This window comes from Emydura macquarii, unplaced genomic scaffold, assembly GCF_026122565.2.
Source record: "Emydura macquarii macquarii isolate MOO-44397 ecotype Brisbane River unplaced genomic scaffold, CSIRO-AGI_Emac_v2 contig_3305, whole genome shotgun sequence".
Taxonomy (NCBI): Eukaryota; Metazoa; Chordata; order Testudines; family Chelidae; genus Emydura; species Emydura macquarii.
In genome coordinates, this window is record NW_027133442.1 from 1,080,518 (window position 1) to 1,102,018 (window position 21,501).

At 42.7% G+C, this 21,501-nt stretch overlaps 1 protein-coding gene across 7 annotated transcripts in view; it reads right to left on the bottom strand.

The window, feature by feature from the left end:
• RALGAPA2 (Ral GTPase activating protein catalytic subunit alpha 2) overlaps positions 1–21,501 on the bottom strand; it is a 346,401-nt gene that overhangs the window by 264,663 nt on the left and 60,237 nt on the right. For all 7 annotated transcript variants that reach the window (XR_010917130.1, XM_067532894.1, XM_067532900.1 and 4 more), the window contains exons 8-12: positions 16,641–16,779; positions 14,385–14,584; positions 11,719–11,943; positions 1,476–1,643; positions 296–433 (exon numbers count right to left, since the gene is read on the bottom strand). Coding sequence is in view for 6 of the 7 variants with exons in the window: in XM_067532894.1 (XP_067388995.1) it covers positions 296–433; positions 1,476–1,643; positions 11,719–11,943; positions 14,385–14,584; positions 16,641–16,779 (870 nt within the window). In the remaining variant the exon portion in view is untranslated. The remainder of the gene's footprint in view (positions 1–295; positions 434–1,475; positions 1,644–11,718; positions 11,944–14,384; positions 14,585–16,640; positions 16,780–21,501) is intronic.

Consider the following 21,501-nt stretch of genomic DNA (forward strand, 5'->3'; position numbering starts at 1 on the left):
AAATTTTTTACCCTATAAATTCCCAAATGGCTTCATAAATTTTGCTTAAACTTATCCCAGAAACATTCATCTTCAAGCAAGATTAGGTGATATTTCAAAAAATTATAAGCATGTGAAAATTGGCTTAGAATGGACACTGCTTTGCAACCTTTAGTATAGCAATTGGAAACCTTAAATTAATTTATCATCTTTGAAAAAGTGTCCCTTCTTCTGACTTTACAAACAAACAATTCAATGGAATAATTACAAAGGTATTTTTAAATTCATAACCTAATGTTTTCTCTATATAACCTACCTGTAATGCAGCCTGAGTACCAGCCTTAACGTTCTTGTTTTCATCTTCTAGTATACATCCTCTGCTAACAGCGTTAGAGAAGGAGTAAGTTCTTCCCCAACTGGAAGATCTTTTATGTCCAGAATGGTCAGAGGCAAGCTTTCAAAAACACAATTAAATAAGATACAGGATAATTAAAAGATTCATTCCTACATAGATCATATAAAAGCTAAAAAGTTTTTTTTTTAAATAGTCATTTTTTTAAATGGTGCTCATTTTGACAGAGCCTGCATATCCATTAATTAATAGCTACTCTTTTTCGGCGATCTAATCTGTATTATGTTCTAAGTACTCAAAAGTGGTATAAGGGTTGTTCACCTTAGCTTTAAAATAGTTTATAATACTATTCATAACACATTCATATCTGTAAAATTTCCATCTTTAAAATTCTTTTAAAAATATTCTTAGTTGAATTTTAAACTTTCTGTAAAACCGCCTAAGCAAAGAATGGTGCTATAAGGTTTTTTTATATTATCAATCTTGTTCCCCAATGTGCAGAAATATCCTTTTAAATAACTTCACACCTCAGGAAGACTATCAAATAGAGAGGGCATATACATCCAGTTCAATATGTTAGAAGATCTGAGCACTCAAGCCACAAGTTTAGATCCGAGTCTGAACTTCCCAAAGTTCAAGGTGCCTGGATCCAAGGTTTTGGTCGAGATTATAAAACTAGTGGAATATCTGCAAATATAACTGGGTCCTTATCAGGATTTTATGAAGTATTTAAGATCAAATATTTGTAATTTTAATTGTGTTACTGTACACTCATGCTACAATATTACTGTCAAAAGTTAACAAACATTCATGCAAACAGGGAATCCTAAACCAGCAGACTGAACAATTCAACACTGCAGAATGAAACACTATTTGTGCCACTAAGTCTACCCAAAATAGTATTTACACAGCGTTAAAAGAAAGATTCAAGGTCAGATTTTCAAAAGAGCTCAGCGCTCAGAATCACCCATGATTGAGAGTTGCTGGGTGCTCAGCACTTTTGAAAATCGACCTAAAGAAATAAAAAGGTACACATGCAAATATGTATCCTTTAAAAAAACAGTTATGAAATAGGACTGACAACAAATAAAGAGTAATATACATTATTCAACTTGTACACAGTAAGTAATGCCTGATACCATACATGTTTGCAATCCGTTTCCGTATGCTCCAAGTTCGTCTCATCATCTTGAATGTTTTCTTGTTTATCTGGTTCTTCCATGAACACAGGTTTGTCTTGCAATATCCACTTTCTATACACCTTAACCACTTTTCGTGTTGCAGATACATCAGAGGAAGGCAACAAAAAAGCCTAAAATGCAAAGTTAACTCAATTACCTATATAAATAACATTATAAATTACACAGACCAAAAGAAAATAATTTGTTAAAATCTACTTTAAAATTACTGCTAACAAGAGCTATGATGATTAGCATCAAGCTATATATAATCAACCTGAAAATACATATGAGATACCATAATTATTGAGCCTAGCTGATTTCCATATCACATATGCTCAGACTGCAAGTAAAAGGATGTTTCTCCTCACTGCCTTTCTGCAAACTCAGCCTGGCTTCTTTTTCTCTCATCATCATCATCATCATCAGTGACAGAAGTTCTATAAAAGCTAAATTATACCCTCAGATACATCACCTATGCAACCAGTAAATTCAGATTATGTTTCCAGTGTCACATGTAAAATCCCATTCAAAGCAAAAAGCAAAAAGCTGTTAAAAGGGTGTCATTAAGGGCATAACCTGGAGGATGGGGGAGAAAACAGGGTTACTTACCAGTAACTGTTGTTCTTCAAAATTTGTTGCTCATATCCATTCCAATATAGGTGAGTGCACGCCACTATGGACCGGTTCCAGGAACTTTTTTCCCCTTAGCAGACCCCATAGGGTGGGCTTAGGCGCCCCCTGGAGTACCGCGCTCACGCCGCGGTATATGAGTCGCCGCTGACCCTGCGGGCCCTCAGTCCCTTCTTTCTGCCGACTCCGACAGCGGGGATGGAGGGTGGGTGTGGAATGGATACGAGCAACACATCTCGAAGAACAACAGTTACGGGTAAGTAACCCTGTTTTCTACTTCAAGTGATTGCTCCTATCCATTCCAATATAGGTGATTAAATAGCCATACCTTGGAGGTGGGTAGGAGTCATTGGTGAGCTGCTCTCATCAGCATGGCCCTGCCGAAGCCCACGTCCTCTCTCGCCTGCCGCACGATAGCGTAGTGGGATGTAGTGGGACATAAAGGTGTGAACTGATGACCAGGTAGCTGCTTTGCAGATGTCCTGCAGGGGCACTCGTTCCAGGAAGGCCGCAAACAAGGCCTGGGCTCTGGTTGAGTGCGCTGAAACAGCTCCTGGAAGCGGCATCTTCGCCTGCTCGTAGCAGCACCTGATGCTGGGTGGAGACAGGTGAGCCCTTTATCTGGTCTGCCACCGCCATCAACAGCTGTGTCGACTTCTGGAACGGCCGTGTCCGCTCGATGTAGTAGGTGAGGGCTCGTCTCATGTCCAGCGAGTGCCATCTCCGCTCCTCCTCCAACCCGTGTAGTTTTGGAAAGAACAAGGGGAGGAAGATATCCTGGTTATAATGGAACTGGGACACCACCTTAGGCAGGAAGCCCGGGTGGGGTCTCAACCGCACCTTGTCTTTATAAAAGACCGTATAGGGGGGCTCCGAGGTCAAGGCTCTTATCTCAGAGATTCTCCTAGCTGATGTAATGGCCACCAAGAAGGCTACCTTCCAAGAGAGGACAAGCAGCGGGCATGTAGCCATGGGCTCGAAGGGGGGTCCCATTAGTCTGGCGAGGACCAGGTTCAAATCCCATGAAGGCACTGGGTCATGGACCTGCGGGTACAGACTCTACACCCCTTTGAGGAACCTAACTGACATAGGGTGGGAAAATAATGACCTCTCTTCCATCGGCTGGTGGAAGGCCGAGATGGCCACCAGGTGCACCTTCAGGGAGGCCAGCGCTAGACCCTGGAGCTTGAGGTGGAGCAGATACTCCAGGATCGTCTGTATAGGCGAGCAGCTCAGTGGGATGCCCCAGGACTCCACCCAACAGGTAAACCGCTTCCACTTGGTACACAACCTGAGTGGAAGGTTTTCTGCTGCTCAGCAGAATCTGTTGGACCTGTGCTGAGCAGGCTCTCTGTCCCTCTGTCAGCCACAGAGTCTCCATGCCATCAGATGGAGGGAGTCCAGGTCCGGGTGCAGCAGGCGACCCTGGTCCTGGGAGAGCAGGTCGTAACGCCTCGGGAGCAGCACTGGCGGGGCGATGGACAGGTCCAGCAACATGTTGAACCAGTGCTGTCTCGGCCAGGCTGGGGTGATCAGTATGACATCTGTTTTATCCCTCTTGATTTTCAAGAGGGCTTTGGGCAGAAGAAGAGTGGGGGGAAACGCATACATGAGGGTCCCCGTCCAGTCTATGAGGAATGTGCCAGAGATGGAGCCCGGCTCGCGACCCCAGAGCGAGCAGAACCTCGGGCACTTCCTGTTCCAGGACGACGCGAACAGGTCCAGTTGGGGAACACCCCACTTGCGGAAGATAAAAGTTATCACCTCTGGATGTAGCGACCAGTCGTGTCGGGGTAGAAACGACCTGCTGAGGCAATCCGTCTCATCGTTCCTGACCCCAGGGAGGTGAGAGGCAGATATATGGAAGTGGTGCCTCACCGCAAAGTCCCAAAGTCAAATGGCCTCCTGGCAAAGGGCCGAGGGAGCGCACTCCACCCTGCCTGTTCATATAGAACATGATCGCTGTGTTATCCATGAGGACTTGCACCATCCTCCCCCTCAGGAATCTGAGGAACACCTTGCAGGCCAGCCGGACTGCCCTGAGCTCCCGGACATTTATATGGAGACTCTTCTCCTCCGACCAGAGCCCCTGGGTGCTCAGGTCAGTGTTGATGTGGGACCCCATCCCACGTCCAAAGCGTCCGTAAAGAGGGTGACAGATGGGTCCAGATCTCGGAACGGAATCCCTCTCAGTACTTCCCCAGGAGTCCTCCACCAGTTCAGGGAGGTCAGAACCTGTGTGGGAATCGTGACCACCCTGTTCAAGGAGTGCCTGGCTGATGCATACACCGAGGCTAACCACGCCTGGAGAGGCCTGAGTTTGAGACGAGCCAGCCTCACCACATACGTACAGGCTGCCATGTGTCCCAACAGCTGCAGGCAGTGCCTGGCTGTCGTCGTGGGGGACCTGTGGAGTTGGTCGATTATGGCGGCCAACGCCTCGAAGCGAGGCTGTGGGAGGAAGGCTCTGGCCTGGGTGGGGTCCAGGGTGGCCCCGATGAAATCTATGCACTGCACCAGGGTGAGAGTAGACTTCTGCTCGTTTATGAGCAGCCCCAGTCTGGTGCATGTCGCACAGGTGAGTGCCAGGCTGTTCCTCACATGGGCCTTGGACCTGCCCCGGATCACCCAGTTGTCCAGATGGGGAAGATCTGGACCCCTGTGCGGCAAAGGTGGGCAGCTACCACCGCCATGCACTTTGTAAAGACGCTGGGGGCAGATGAGAGGCCAAAGGGCAGAGCTGAGAATTGGTAATGGCAGCCAGCTACCATAAACCTGAGGAAGCGCTTGTGCCTGGGAAGGATGGAAATACGGAAGTGCGCATCCTTTAGATCGAGGGCGGCATACCAATCTCCTGGATCCAGAGGAGGGATAATGAAGGCTAGGGAAACCATGCGAAACCTGAGACGCCTGATGAACTTGTTCAGACGGCAGAGAATTAATATGGGTCTCAGGCCCCCTTTTGCTTTGGGGATGAGGAAATATCTGGAGTAGAATCCCCTTCCTATTTCCTGTGGAGGGACTGCTTCCACAGCACCGAGGAGGAGGAGGGAATTCACCTCCTGCAAAAGGAGTTGCTCGTGAGAGGGGTCCCTGAAGAGGGACGGGGTGGGGGGGGAGGGGAGTCGGGAGGGAAGGCCGTAAATTGGAGCGCATAGCCCCTGAGAACTACACCGAGGACCCAACGGTCTGATGTGATAGCTTGCCACTCGGTGTAGTGGGGTCTGAGCCTCTCCGCGAACAGGAGGTGTGAAACCAAGAGAAGGGTATTGGTGCCACCCTTGGGTGCACCATCGAAACGGCTTTTTGGAGTGGGGCCTCTTAGAGGGCCCTTGCTGGGAGGCCGCAGAGGATCCTGAGCGGTCTTGACATGCAAACCCCCTGTTCCTGTCACGACCCTTACGGGACTGAGATGGTATAGATGATGGCCTAGGGGGCGGCTGGGCCTGGCATTGTGGCTGCAGCCGAGACTGGCGCCTCGAAGCCTGTGGGGTGTAAAGGCCCAATGATCGGAGGGTTGCCCTTGAATCTTTCAGGGCGTGCAGCTTCTCATCTGTCTTATCAGAGAAAAGACCTGCCCCATCGAAGGGCAGGTCTTGGATGAATTGCTGCATCTCCTGGGACAGCCCGGAAGACTGCAGTCACGAACACCATCACATGGCAATTGCGGAGGCCAGAGCTCTGCTGGCGGTGTCCGCAGCGTTGCTGGCAGTCTGCAAAGCCACCCCCCCCCCGCCACCGTGGTACCCTCCTCCAGTACCGTGGCAAAGTCTGTCACTTGTTCTTGGGACAACCCCTCCGCAAACCTCCTTATTGAGTTCCACAGGTTTAGATTGTAGCGACCCAGGAGCGCTTGGTGGTTTGCTATCTGCAATTGCAGGGCCCCGGTGGAGTAGACCTTGCAGCCAAACAGGTCTAGTTTTTTATTATCTTCGTTTTTGGGCATGTTGCCCGGGCCACCTTGTCTATCCCTTTGTTTGGCTGTGTCAACCACCAGGGTCCCCGGGGCTGGGTGAGTGTATAAAAACTCAAACCCCTCAGATGGCACATAGTATCTCTTTTCTGGGCCCTTTGAGGTGGGGGGCAACCGAGACGGGGGTTTGCCAGAGAGCCTTGGCCAGTTTGATGACTCTCTCAGGGACCGGCAGGGCCACTCTCAATGCTCCTGCCAATCCAGTCACTCCAAAGAGGGGGTCATCCTCCTCGGAGAGCTCCTTGAGGTCGATGTTTAAGTTCCTGGCCACCCTCTTAAGGAGCTCCTGGTGTCCCTGGAAGTCCGGGAGGGGCGCCCTCTGATCCCTAGCGGCTGCCTCATCAGGGGAAGAGGACAACGACTGTGGAAGGGGCCCCGTGGAGGGTCCTTCCTCAGGGTCTGTTTCCCCCTCAGAGGAATGGCCATTAGTCTGTTGGCTTAGTGGTGGGGGGGTACTGGCTGAAACACCGATGATAAGATAGACACAGTGGCCTACCCCATCTGCACCCCCCATAGGCCCCGGTGAGGCCACTGCCAAGGCCCTTGAGGCCACCCCAGGGCCAGCATCGGTACCGACTGCGGTACTTCGGGATGGGACTTGCCTTGCGGGACCCCGAGCCGCTGGAGCGATGCCGATAGTGTTCGCGGCTCTTGCTCATTCTCACCTGGGACCTGCCATGCGACAATCCCAATGAAGATGATGAACATCGGTGCCAGCGTGGACGGTGCCGACGGGCAGACGTGTGGCTCGACGAGCTGGATGACGACCTCCGTCTCAGTGTCGAGGACTTCCGGTGCCGCTTCCCTTTTGAAGACCTGGAGTGGTGCCGTGCAACAGTGCTGCGATGCTGAGCCAGACTCTGAAGAGCAGGATCAGCGACGTGTAGAGGAAGTCTGCACCAGCGGTGCTGGGTCCTTCGGCACCGGGATCCGTGCCGGACTCCACGCCAGAGATCGGGACCAGTGCCATGGCGAAGGGCTTGGTGCCAGAGTGCGGGAGCCACTTGTACCATGTGAGGCTGACCAAGATCGACGCCGCCTCGAACGCGAAGCCTCCGGTGCCATGGACCGTCCTCAATGCCGCAGTGGGGAGGAGCTCGACAACTCATAGTCGGAGCTATGAGGGGAGCTGGTCGGCTCTACCCCCTCTGGCCATCTGGGGGGAGACTTCGCCCGACGGGAGTCTTGACCACCCACCTCAGGCACCCAGCATGGGTTTACTTCGGGATGCCGGTCCCTGCACCCTTGGCCGAGGGGGGAACAGAGGCGTTGGCATGGCCAGGAAGGCCCATGCTGCGTGGTATGCCTCTGGCGTCGACAGCCCTTGCAGAGGCACTCCCCCACCCCCAGGGGTCAGGGAAGGCTCTCTGCGTGGAGATGCCAGCACCAGAGCGAGCTCAATGGGCTGCGGCTGGGGCATCGCCTGGCTCGACCCCGGCTGGTAGGCGGTGCAGGGGAGCCTTGGCGCTCGGTGCCCTGGCACTTCTTCTTAGGTACCAGCGATTGGTGATGGGTCGACTCTGGTGCTGGTGGAGCTCTCCGAGCCAAGGAAACACTCGGTTCCACGGGGAAACACGCCGGTTCGGAGTCCGGGCGGAGCGCCAACTCCATCAGAATGGCCTTCAGCCGAACGTCCTGTTCTTTCTGGGTCCTCGGTTTGAAGGCTTTGCAAATCCTGCATTTGTCCTTCCTGTGCTGTTCTCCCAAACATCTGAGACAGTGCTCATGAGGGTCACTTACAGGGAAGGGCTTGCCGCAAGCGGTGCAGGACTTGAAACCAGGTGAGCCAGGTATGGCCCAGCCCTAAGCCCCTAAGGGCTTCTTATCTAATGCTAACTAACTACTTAACTACAGTAAACACTAACTATTCAACTACTTAACAACAATCAACACAGTCAATAAGGGGATTGCTACTTGCTGTACGCAAGAGGCAGGAGACATTCCAGTAACTGTCACGGGCGGAAAGAAGGAACTGAGGGCCCGCAGGGTCGGCGGTGCCTCATATACAGCGGCATGAGCGCTGTACTCCAGGGGGGCGCCTAAGCCGACCCTATGGGGTCTGCTAAGGGGAAAAAGTTCCGGGAACCAGTGCACAGTGGCGTGCTCTCACCTATATTAGAATGGGCATGAGCAATCACTCGAAGTAGAACGTGGCATTCTGTCCCTTCCTATTAAACTTCCTGAGGTCACAGGAAGAATATATTTTTCTATACTTCCTATGGTCTGCAGCTAGGAGCCTCTCTGTAAGGTCCTGTGTTCAAGAGCCTTGGGAGGTTAAGTTGGCAGCCCCCCAAATGTCTGGGACTCATCAGCTTCTAACATGTCTAAATAGGCTTGTCAGCCCCCTTCACAACATTTCTGAGTAGGCTTACGAGAGGCTGACAATCTTACTAAGACATCAGAGAGTGAAGTCTCCCCAATAAGTGTAAGGCTCCAATGGAAAACTTCAAAGGTCACTGTCGTCTCATATACCAAGGTCAAATTCCTGCTTTGACATTTTGTAGTTTTTAAAATTAGAGTTTAACTAACTAAAACTTTGATTCTCTGCATTAGATTGTGGTTAAAACTTAGATTACAGAATTTATCCAGCTTTCATTTTGGTTTCATGCTATGTAATAATAAACAAAGTTAGAAGATTTTTTGGATTCTGATGAGCATTTGTTTTGTAATGTTTTATAACAAGGAATCCTTTATGTTATTAATTCCAAATAGGGTAGAAATTTTTTTTCTTGGAAACAGATGTACCATTTCCCCCCCAAATATTATGATGGAGGCCAAAGTCTGTTTTATAAGAGACTTACTTCTAACTATGGAATGGTTACCTACTTTCCGTAAGTATAGTCTGAAATGAGAGAATATAAAGAGTCCAGACTTAATCTTTTTCCACCTGAGCTACCCGAGCTGGAAGCACTGTAATGGCATCTTGCTCGGAACCTGGATATCTGTCAATACGACTCCCTCTGAATAACATGAGGTGCAGGGTTAAGAGGCTAAAACTGGGTTGGGCATGCTTCCAAAACACCAGACCATTTTATTTGGCCCATCCATAGATAGGGTTGCAGCCCCAGAAAAATATTTTTTTTTAAAGATTGAGCCAGGATGTTGAGGGGGATAGTCTTTTAGTAAAACTGCTGCTTACTTATACCATTCTGCTTGGCTCCACTTCATCAACAGACTCTGATTCAACCCCATGCCACCCAGTTCCAACTACTATTTCCCCATTGGCTGACTGTTTTGGAGCTGAGACCAGCCACCCTCCCACACAGTGAGTGGGGACAGGGCACATCTCTGCCAACGGAAAGGAAGTAACAAGAGCTGGGTGGCATGGAGCTGGTGCCTGTGCTGCTGGGGAATAAAGTGGAGTCTGGGAGCAGGAGCTCATGCACCAGGTCGCAATGCCACTTACTGGCCCAACCACGGGTATATCTACACTGACTGCATCTTGGAGAGCGATGCACTGGGATCGATTGAGTGGGCTGTGTAGACCCGCTCAATCAATCCCGGAAGTGCTCTCTGGTCAACACGATAAAATCACCTTCCCGAAAGGAGTAAGCCTGCGTTGACCAGAGGGCAACTACTGTCAATGCAGCACAGTGAAGATGCCACGGTACACCAATGTAAGTACATTGATGGGAGATATGCTATAGCTTGCATATCTCCCATTGACTGCCGCTGCCAGTGTAGACTAGGCCCATGCTTCTATCCATCACGTAGAAGGTGGACTCTGCCCTGTGCCACTCAGCTTTCATTACTGCCATATCATTGGCTCCCACAGACAGCTAATCTGTTTGTGGCCATGTGGTAGAGCTTCTGTCCATGGGGCAGCAGAAAGAAGGCAGAAACTGGAAGCAGCAGAAAAAAAACAAAGAAAGATTTGTTTTGTTATTTTAATTTATTAATCTCCTCATCTTCTGCACACTGAAAAGAGATTATAGATTTGTTTAATTTGTATTTGTTTATTTAAGGGTTGTACCATAAGGGATTTAAGAATGTTATGTTTTTATATTTAAGAATACTTAAGTTTTACACTGTTAGTACCTGGTTAATTGTATATTAACATGCTGTGTTGTAGCAAACATTTCTGAGTTATTCTGTTAAAAAAATATGCATGGTCCACCAAATGGTTTTAGTGGACTTTGTGACCCTCTGTTACCTTAAAATTAACCATCTCTGGGCTAAAACATTAAGGGAGTATTAAGAGTATTAAGAGGTACACAGCCCTCATCAAGGGAGGGAGGGATGCTGCAATATAAAGCCTTCAAAAAGAGCAGGATAATTAATTTACACTGTGACCAGAAGAGACTCACTTCCTCCTCTTTAAAAAACGAAAACAAAAACAAACAAAAAAAACCAAAAATCCGTTTCAATTACATAATCCATATTTATATTAAATAAAAGGCAAAATACTGCTGTGGTGTTCTTTATTTCTATAACACACAGTGAAGTTTTAAGTACTTGGAAAGAATGCTGAATTAACTCATCATTATGCCAGAAGAGGGCAGCATAACAGTGTTTTATAAAGGATACCAAACTATGCCATAGTGACAAACCACATCCTTCTCTCTTTCAATATAGAAAGCATCTGTACAACATGCAGACATTTTCCTTTGAAATCTTTTTTTTAAAAGATGGCAAATTAATAATGGGGCTAAGAGAACATCTAACAATGACTCTTACTGTTGTCTAAATAGAAATTAAGTATTTATTTTCATCATAGCTGTGGAAGCAAGCTACTTGAAAACTCAGTTTTGCACATGCATATGCAGTAGCAGATTCTACATGCTTTTTAATTATATGCACCAGTGTATGAGATATCAAAATTCATATGTAAGGCTGCATTAAATGATCTAGGCAAGTGTGACAGAACTGCTATTTTGGTCTGAGCAACAAATTGGTATTCCTATCTGACTTTCTTATCTTCATTTGTCAAACTACTAATTAATCCTGATAAAGAAAAAAGTTTTAGGTTTTCAATGCTAGGAAATGTCAAAACTTCTTTTAATCATGTTAATCCAGCATCTTGTTACATTATATAAATAATACTCGTTTCCTCACCTGCATACCTTGCAAGTTATCTTATTTCAGAACCCTCTTCTAAATTTTACAAGGAAATATACAAAATCAAACTTCCTGAAAGTTTTCAGTGGTAACGACTATTCAATTTATAATCAGAAAATGGGAAACAGACTCAAGGTGATAAGCATTAGGGAGAGGGGGGAAGTAAAGTTTCTCTGGTCACGCTAAGAAAGAGCAGAATACAGTATCACATTTCATGGTTTTTACTGCAGATGTGCCAGTTTAAGCTGCATCTTCAGATGAATTAATAAATATATTTATAATATTTTATATGAAAGTTGTTTAACAATTGATGTTTTCCTTTATTTAGAACATTATAAATAATAATCAGCTAGGGACTGGACCTAGAAAGGACTCCTAAAGATAAGGACTTGCAGATGGGACCACGGTCAATTTTAGTTGATCATTTGGTTCAACAGCATTTACAGTAATCTTTTGCATAACACTTAGCCACTCAGTGCAGTTATACAAATGTTTCTGCAGTTTTTTAAGTTATACATTAGTATGTATAATCTCATAATACTTACCTGGCGAAATACTTCATTGACAAAATTGATATAACCTCGAGTGGACAACAGAATTCTCTGCACCATCTCATACACTGTCCGATGTTGTTCTTCAATGCTGCAAAGGCTAGAGTTACTGAGTCTTCTATCAGACAAAGTGCTGCTATTGGAATGATTTTTCTCTTGCTCTGATAGCCCACTGGTTTCCAACTCAGGGTTTTTATCTTGAGTTGTACCACCAACAGTCTAGACAGGAGAAAATGCAAGCCTAATAAAATAATTGTATAATATTGCATATAAACATACCAAAAACCTGGGTTACTTATTCTGAACTCCAGTTACCAGCAACTTTCACAAACCCACGGAATCCCAGGAGCAACTGTAATACAACTTTCAATAAACTTGAGTTAAGCAAAAAATTAGTCTGAATATTTAAATGCCTAATGTGCATCCTATTCCCGTATCTCGGATCTGTTGACTGTCTATCAGCTCTGTAAGACAGAAAACCACGAGATAGGGTGAGCTGGACTATGGAGATTTAAAGAAGTTTAGTGATATGGAGTACACCAGCAATCTCAATTTCTCCAACTTGAGATCTACCTCCAAAGCGTCTTACTTTTAGAAAGTAGATGGCACATTAAGGCACAGTACTAGGGGATGATCCTTAGGTCACTCTGTGCTCCATCAGAAGGGAGAGAGGAACTGGGAAGGAAAAGATGCAGGGAGAAAGAACAAGTAGAGGAGACGTTCCAAGTCACTTTTTTCATTTGGGAAAAACTATTACCCTATTCACATTCATGAAGCATCTTGGCAAAATGGTAAATTATGGGGTTATTTGTACAACTGCAACATTTTGTAATAAAAGAGATCCAATCATGACAGATGATGACACAAGATGTAGTCTTTTGAAAAAAGGTTATGTAAAACGTATCTACCTTAGTGGAAAAAATGCTCTCTTAAATTAAAATGTATCATCTACAGGCAACAATTTTCAATATTCATTTCACTGAAAATATTGCCTGGACATATGTGCTGATTAGCAAAGGTTCCTTTCTTTTTACAATATCAGAATCCAGCAATATTTTAAGACTAAAGTTCATAGACTGCAACAAGGGGGAGCAATCCACATTTGGTGAAATTCAAAGTCATTAAAAAGTCAGCATTGCCAACAACTGCCACACAGTTCGTACCAATTCTGCTCTATACTTAGAAGAGGAATCGCATATCTAACTATGTGGTAACTGTTGTCAAATTCTGATGGTGAACACTTTAATATTTGGTTTAAAACATAATGAGGTATGGTATTTTCAGTATTAGCTTTCAGCCAGTTTTACTAGAGAGAAAAGGTCTCGTCCAAACTCAAGTGGCTACAAGCATGTTGGATGTAGCAACACAAATCTTCATACCAAAATCAGGGAGACAAATTGATCCAAAGTACTTGAGCTTCAGGGAAAACAAAACAAAACAAAAACAAAAAAACCCAAACAAAAAAACACCTTCCTGTTAAATAGCTACGCAAGTTTCAACTTTAGACTTGAAATTCTTATAATCTTCAGTAATTCTAAAGAAATTATCACTATTTCAAAATTCAGAGCTTCACAAAAGTGAATTTGTTACTTGCATTCTTTTCAAATGAATTCATATTTGATGCTGATACTCCATATCACAAGAAAAATATGAAATGCAGTTTATTTCTGACTTATTTATTTATTTATTTAAAGATAATCTGCAGCCTTAGCCAATTGTTCGCTATGGAATTCATAGTGTGTGAAGCTACTAATCCTGGCCAGTTTTGAACCAGTAACTTGTAAGTGAAATGTGTGCTCTGCAGTGGATCATACTGGTACTGTTTCTCTTCATTTCCATATGCTAAACCAGGTGTGTCAAACATCCGGCTTGCGGGCCGGATATGGCCCGTCAACCTTTTTGGTTTGGCTCCTGGCGGCAGCGCATGCTGCCACGACATCTCGCGGCATTGTACTCTCTGGTGGTGTCGTGCACTGCCGCCAGAGGGTACAACGCCGCGAGATCTCGCAGCATCACATGCTGCTCCCAGAAAGTATGACACCATGAGATCTCGTGGCATCGCGCGCTACCACGAGATCTGTGTACTCTGGCAGCAATGCGTGGAGCACTGTGTGCACGAGACACAGTGCTCCAAAAGTGCCTAGTATTTCGATTTATGGTATGTATGGCCCAGTTGAAGTACATTTAATTCAAATCTGACCTGCCATAGCAAATGAGTTTGACACCCCTGTGCTAAACTATATTAAAGGAAGCTAAAAATACATTAAATACTTTCCTAGTATTTCACTGTAAACAACTGCTAAAGTTATCGTAAAGATATTGTTTGATTATTAAAGGTGGCCATCAAGACACTCTTTCTATTGAGAAATGGTCTTCAAGACCTTCTGGTTTAGAACAAGCATGTTTAATGATAATACTGTATATTCAGAAGATTTTTTTTCCTCTTCAAATAAGGCAAACAGTTATAGAAATATTTTCTGGTACATTGCTGAAGGGGTTCCTCCCAACACTCACTCCTCCCTCAGAGGAAAGCTAATTTAAACTTCTTCATTCACCCACCTAAGCAGAGCATTTCCTTTTTGCTTCAGTTATCAACATATTTTGATCATCTGCAGCTTCTCTAGCATATACATAAGGAAACAAGTAAGTTTATGACATACCTGAATAATTTTAGGTAGCATTTCTCCTCCATTTTTAGTATTCTGCACTGAAGTTAAATACTTCTTTTCGAGAAAGAAGGTTACAAGCCATTTAATAAAAACAACACGAGCAGCCATGAATGGGATTTTTGTGCTGTAGATGTTTTCATTATTTCGAGTTGCAGTAATATATGCTGGTTTTGGCCTCAAGTCAGGAATATCTGGTGAGATTAAACAGATAATATAAATATTTTTTTTTAAAATAACTGCTTGGTGAAATGAATTAACATTAGACCTACAGCATTTTTTCTCTATGTGAAATAAATGTGATGAAACAGGTGTTTATACCTAATATTCTTTTACACACACACACACACACACACACACACACACACACACACACACACACACACACACACAGAGCCATAATTTTGACTGGTGCTGGAGATAAACAAGACAAAAAAAGCACAGATCCTGTCCTGAAGAGCTTAATCCATACCAGATAAATAACAGACAATGCAAGTGGTAAACAAAAGGAAGGGACAAGAGTTTAAAGTAAGAATGAGTTAAGTAGAATGTGAAATTTTATAAATTCTGATAATTTTTATGGAGATTAAAGCAAAAAAAGGGGTGGAGTAAATAAAACAGGAGCAGTCAAAGGGTGCTAAGCCAGGCTGAAGGAGTCAGGCTTGAAGAGGAGAAAGAGAATGTGCTAAGGCACGCTAGAAAGGGGAGAACAACTCAGATACAGGGAGCAGTGTGAGAAAAGCAAAGAGACAAGAAAGTGGAGAACAGGCAAAGGGCTCAAAGTGTGAAGAATGGCCAGAGCACAGCCCATGAGGAGGGGAACTGTATAGATGAGAGGTAAAATATAAGCAGGGCAGAGCTGTACAGAAGTTTAAAAGTGAGCATGAGTACTTTGAATGTTGTGAAAAAAGATGGAGTAAAGGGACGCTAGGGGTGAATAACATGATTGAAGTGGCAGTGAAGTAAGAAGTATTAGCGGTTAAATGCTGGATAGACTGAAGAGGAGAAGGTTGACAGTCAGGGGAGATGTTGAGGAGGAGTATTAATATTGGTCAAGTATTAATGGCTTTGTTCCCATTCAAACACCAGCCCTTGAGTTCCAATGCACCACTTAACTGGTATATTAGGAACAGCTCAAAGATGAAAGGATTTCAACATTCCTAGAGTGACAGAAGCCTTTAATCATACAACTGGATTTTTTGACTGCTCTGCAGCTCTAACCCCTGCTCACAGCATGCCTGTATACTCACGTCTACATCTCAGCATCCTGTTACCCTCTCATAGTATGTCTACACTTTGAGCTGGGGTTGTGATTCCCAGCTTGAGGAGGCATCCTTGTGCTAGTTCTCATCAAGCTAGTATGCTAAAAATAGCATATAGCCACAGAGCTGCAAGCAGTAGGACAGGCTAGCCACCTGAGCATTTGCCTATGGCCTCTCACAGGTATGCACTCAGGGGGACTAGCTTGTCCTTACACCCAGGCTACATTCTGTATTTAGCACACTAGCTCAATAAAAGCTAGCACAAAGATGTCTCTCGAGCTGGGAATCACACCACCAGCTCAAAGTGTAGATATACCCCTAGATGCTATTCTCCCTCCTCTTCCTTTCGGAGATGAAGGTAAAAGAAGAACTGTACATGTACATATATTAATGATTTTATTTGTATCACAATTAATATCTGGCTTTCGGGCACCTTAAAAATTCTTTTAACATCTAGCCTGATGTATGTATTGCATATATTTTGACATCTTTATGCACATTCCCTGTTCACCTAAAACATGAAGGCTATGGAAGTTTCAGGTGTTCAAGGAATGCAGAACCAGCTCCAGCCCACATGTAGGAAGTGGAGTGAAAAAAAGCTTCCTGTGTTCTGTACACTGCTCCCATGGGGACATGAGGGATTGAATCCAGTCACGGAATCATTATAACACATTGTTCCTTAGGGTAACAGTTAAATAACTCATGGCAATATCTGTGATTGCATGTGAAAAGTCTGTTTTTTAAATGAATAGTACCTAATAATTTGATGATAATGCAAAATAAGAAAATTATGTTAATCTGTTTCACCATATGTTAATATAAATAGAGAAATCTAAAATAGTACTAGAGAAAATAATTTTTTCTTATAAGCCATTAAAAATACAAATTTCATGCATATATTCAGCAAATAGTTGTAATGATCACAAAGACACTACAAAAAGTAACCTCCAAATATTTTTGCTACTTAAAAATAAAACTTACTACTTACCAAGCACAGGTTTGTAGAGGTTGGTTAGTTTTGTAAAAGATGGAAACAGGTGAGGAAGATAATACTTTCTAAACAAGGCGAAGAGAAACTTAAAACCAGTGTCTTGGTTCTCCTTATTCTTCCATTCTAAGCTTGCAGCCTTTGCCATGTAGCCAAAAAAAAAGTTTCAAATTAATACACATTCTGTTAAAAATTTCTCCATGTTGATGATAAATGCTGTTTTACTGAATGTGGAAGATGGAAAACAACACTTCAATAATAGATATGAAATATTAGTATTCTATTTTCAAAGCTCTACACAGTACAATAAAACCATAAGAAAAAAAATGATGCATGCCAGGTCGTTTAAAAAGCAAACAAAAAAAAAGCTCACACAAAGCTGACATTTATACTGTTATAATCCAATCACTCCAATAAACGTCATAAATTAATGTCACTGTATTTTGTTAAAATATTTTACTAAGATTAAACAAAGCTTCTTACCTCTAAGTAGGGTTCTATGAAGCTACTAGTCTCTCCAGGGCATATTTTTCTCTCATAATCAGCATACCCAACTCCTGTCATTAATGGGGTTGCATATGCACATACAAGATAACCTTATGAAGTCTCACTCTTGAGCCATACATATTTACCACTGGCATTGGGAACTGACTGCAAAATTTGATTTTTGTGCTTGAGTATGTCAGCCCTGGGCAGCGTCTGGTGTTGTGAGCACCAATTATGTGAGCTTCCACATACCACTCTGACACAGTCCTGATCTGCAATATCTTGGTGTAGACAGTGCTAAATTGTGCTAAAGACTGTGGTGATTTTTTCATTGAAATATAGGCATATTAAAAATAGTAGGCATGTTCCAATCACAAAACCCTACACGTGTTAATTTCTTCTAATTATTTGTGCCATGGATTCCAATACAAGTGCAAAGAAGAATAGTGAAGGTAGACATCCCTGCAGTAAGGGGAAAGATAGATTTCTTCTCCTCACTTGAACCTCTCTGTGGATTTTGATCTCTCATATCAACTTCACATCATGTAAATCACAAGCCAACCATTTATTTACCATTCTTCTGAGGTACATTCTTTCACTTTACTCAATCCCTACCCCTTTTTATTTAAAGCAGCTTCAAGAGAAAATAAAATTCTCAGTAACCAAAAATTTTCTATTTTTCAAATTCCCACAAAAGCCCACCTGATCCCTATACACCAAACCAGGAAATACAACTCTAGTCATCTTGCCAAGACTTTCATATTTTCACATCTAAAATTAAGACGTGATACTGGTTCTTCCTTTACTTTGCTATCCATTGATTTGTTTGCTTCAGCCATAGTCTTATTACATTTTCCCAACTTCATCAATAACGAACCTACATCCCAATTAAATGTTTTTAAAACTTACAAAATCTCTAAAGGTCCTCTAATTTGTAAGGCCCCATTCTGCAAATACTTGCACATGTAAGCTTTGGGAGTGAGAGGATTGTCTGGAATTTTTCCATTCTGACCGTCTACTGTCTGAAGTAAATTGTTACTTCTATTTAATTATTTTAGGTTGGTGGAGTCAATTTTAATGTATTAATGCTACAGTGTAGTTACTGTAAGACTAATTATTGTCAGAGCAGTCAGGGCTTTTGTATACATATTCTTTTTTAATGTCAAATCTAAATAAAATAAAGTAAAATGAACCTACTTGTGAGTATCCGCAATGCATACAATGTGTACTTTATTTATGTGTATAAAATTACTGTTTGCTTGATGTGGCAAAAATTTATGCACAGAATATAAATTCATGATTCCCTTTAAAATTTACTGTCTGGTGCTTGCTTGCTTTCTCTGGCCACCTCAAGACATTTGACAGAGTCAGCTGTATTTCCACTAAGTATTTCTTGATTGCTTCCATTTTAAGATGTTTTTCTTTGTTTCAAAAACAAAAAAGTTAGTTAAAAAGTGTATTTTTTGCCATAACTTTTATTTCTATTTTGCATCTTTAATCGGGGGTATCAGCTAACTTTTCTCCATTCTCAGTTTACATGCTATAAATAAAATCACTGGGCCATTCTTTTGGTTCCAATTCCACAATGTATGTAAGTTAAATCAATTTACAGAGCAACAGCCCTAATTTCTTCAAAATGCAAAACCAAAAAACCAACAACAAAATTGTGATCTGAATTAAAAGACAAAAATTTGTTTCCCTGAAAGAATGATCTTAAAAATACATGCAGCCTTTAGTCTCTGTTAACTATTAGGGAGTTTGTCTACCCCTTTTTTCCATAAAGTGTGGCCTTTCCTTAAGTGTCAGCTCTGAATACTTATTCCGTACTAGAACTGGGTGCTTTTCATCTCATCCATCACCATCAATAAAAAAGGTTTGCACAGCCAAACTGGGTCCTCAGCTGCACTAGTGAAACACCATTTTCCTCAAGTGTAACTGATCAGAATTTAAACACAGTTGTGTTAATGAACCAAAACAGAACAGAATCTGCAGTACACACAGTCCTAATTTACAGGACCAACAGCACTAAAAAAAGCACTGAAAATATTTTTGCACCATCGTCTGTTGGGAGTTTGTATACATAAAGGGAGCAATTCTGTTGAGTAGGAAAGTGTTATTTTTACATAGTCACTATGTACATTAAAACTGCATTTTAAGCAAGATGACACAAAGACTTAAAACCATTTACCATTTTGCTTGCATAACCTTCCTAAAACGGGTCTCCTGTAGAAATAAAATACCAATTTTCCACTTTTTTAGTTTTTCCATTACCTTTTTAATTTTTACAGGAAATATTAGAGTTCTTTAACCCCTAATTTGTACATGTTTATTTGCTCTATTAGTGTTGCTTTTAATATTTCCCTCCCACATTTTACTTTAATTTTGGTTTAATCTCAATTTCTGTGTTTTTATAATACTTTCATTATCTTATTCTTCTTTCTTACAGGAAGAGTGTGTAGAAACTATTTGGTTTTATCTTTTTTTTTTAATTTAAAAAATAGTTTAAATCAGCCATCACACACCTCTAAACAAACCCTCAATCTCTCAAATCCTCTCTCTTCTCCAGTCATTCTTTATATCTGTTTTCATCCATGTGTGTGTCACTAACAAGAAACAAATTATATCTATACCCCCAGCCAACAATCTAAATGCAAACCCAAACACTGGATCAAGATAATCCTACCAAATAGTCCCACAGCCGCTTCTCCTTTCCTCACTTATTGTACATTGGGGATTTAAAACATCCAGCCAAACTGACAAATAAAGATGGCTGTATAAAGGCTATTTTTAGCACCTTCTTGGATCTGCTGATAGCCAGAAATAACAAATCTAAGGCCATGTCTACTTTGTGGGGCTATAGTGGGATAATATCATTGCTATGTTGGTGTAACACTGTAGTGTCGACAGCCTACAGCAACAGAAGGGTTTTTTCCACTACTGAAAGACCATCGCTTGGGGAGTTGATATTAACTAGGTTGACAAAAGAATGCTTACTCAGCTGAATCTACACCGGGGGTTAGGTTGGCATAGCTATACTGCTTGGGGGTGTAGATTTTTCACACCCTTGAGCACTGTGGCTATGCTGACCTAAATTTTAAGTGTAGACCAGGCCTGAAACAAATGTGAATTGACCCATTATGGGAGCAAACAGCAGAGGGAGGAAGAGTACAGTGAGAGGACTGGCAATTTTGGACTGCCTTCTCCCATGAAGAGCAAACTGTCTCCCTCTTCACAGAAAAAAAACCTCCCTCTCTGTCACAACAACTTTCGAGGACACCATATGCCCCTAGGAAAACATCTAGCTGAGATGACTAATTAAAATGTAGGAGGCCCATTTGTATGCAAAAGAGATTCCAGATTAAACAAAGTCCATTTTAAAAAAACATCCATCAAAGTAATTGTCTACATCAGTACCAAATCCTGCTGTAGCAACTATGTAGCTGAAGAAAACAAACCGGTCACAGCCATAGGTGCTACTAAATCAACAGCTACTGTACTTTCTAAGCTTTGCTGAAATCTTGGGGTATGTCTACACCGCATCTGGGAGCAAGCCTCTGAAGCCCACATCCACAGATCTGTGCTCATAAGGTTTGCGATAGCACGCTAAAAATAGCTCTGTAGATGGTGCTTTAATGTTGCATCTCAGGCCACAGCTCAGGCTCTGAAGCCCTACTCTAGGTTTCGGAGACCAAGCTGCAACATCTACACAGCTATTTTTAGAATGCTACCATGAGTCAGTGAACCCAGGCTGAGAGGCTCACTCCCACATGCAGCGTACACATATCCTTGGAGACTAGCAGTAAAATAGGAGAGTACAGAATGAAGTTCTCTGGAGAACATTAATTCAGAGGTGTGGCTTACTATAATGCATTTCATATACTACCTGGCTTTATCCTGATTTAAAACAGGATGACATTCCTCAAAGGCTACATGAAGAGTAAATTACTTTACTAGAATTCTTCAGAATTCTGTAACAACCAGCAACAAAGATTTGAAGAGTTATGACAATCATTTGACTGAAATGAATTGACCACCTCTTATCATGCTAGCAATACTGATGGTTGAATGAGGGATTATTCTATTAATAGCTTTTGAGATATGTGAAAAGTGCATCTATTGTATGAAAAGTCAAAATTAATTACTCTTTGAAATCAGCTTCCGGATGTCAGTTGCTGTAGCATAGTGACTAGGGATTTGTGTGAAACTGTTTACCTTGTGAAAAACCTTTATGGATATAAACTAATGCTTTTTTCTTTTCTTTTTTTTTAAATAAAAACACAATATAACATCATGTCTTTTTTTTTTCTCCTTATTTGAGATAGAAATAAACAATTTCAATACAAAAGCCGCAACAAAATGTTTGACTTTTTTCTTT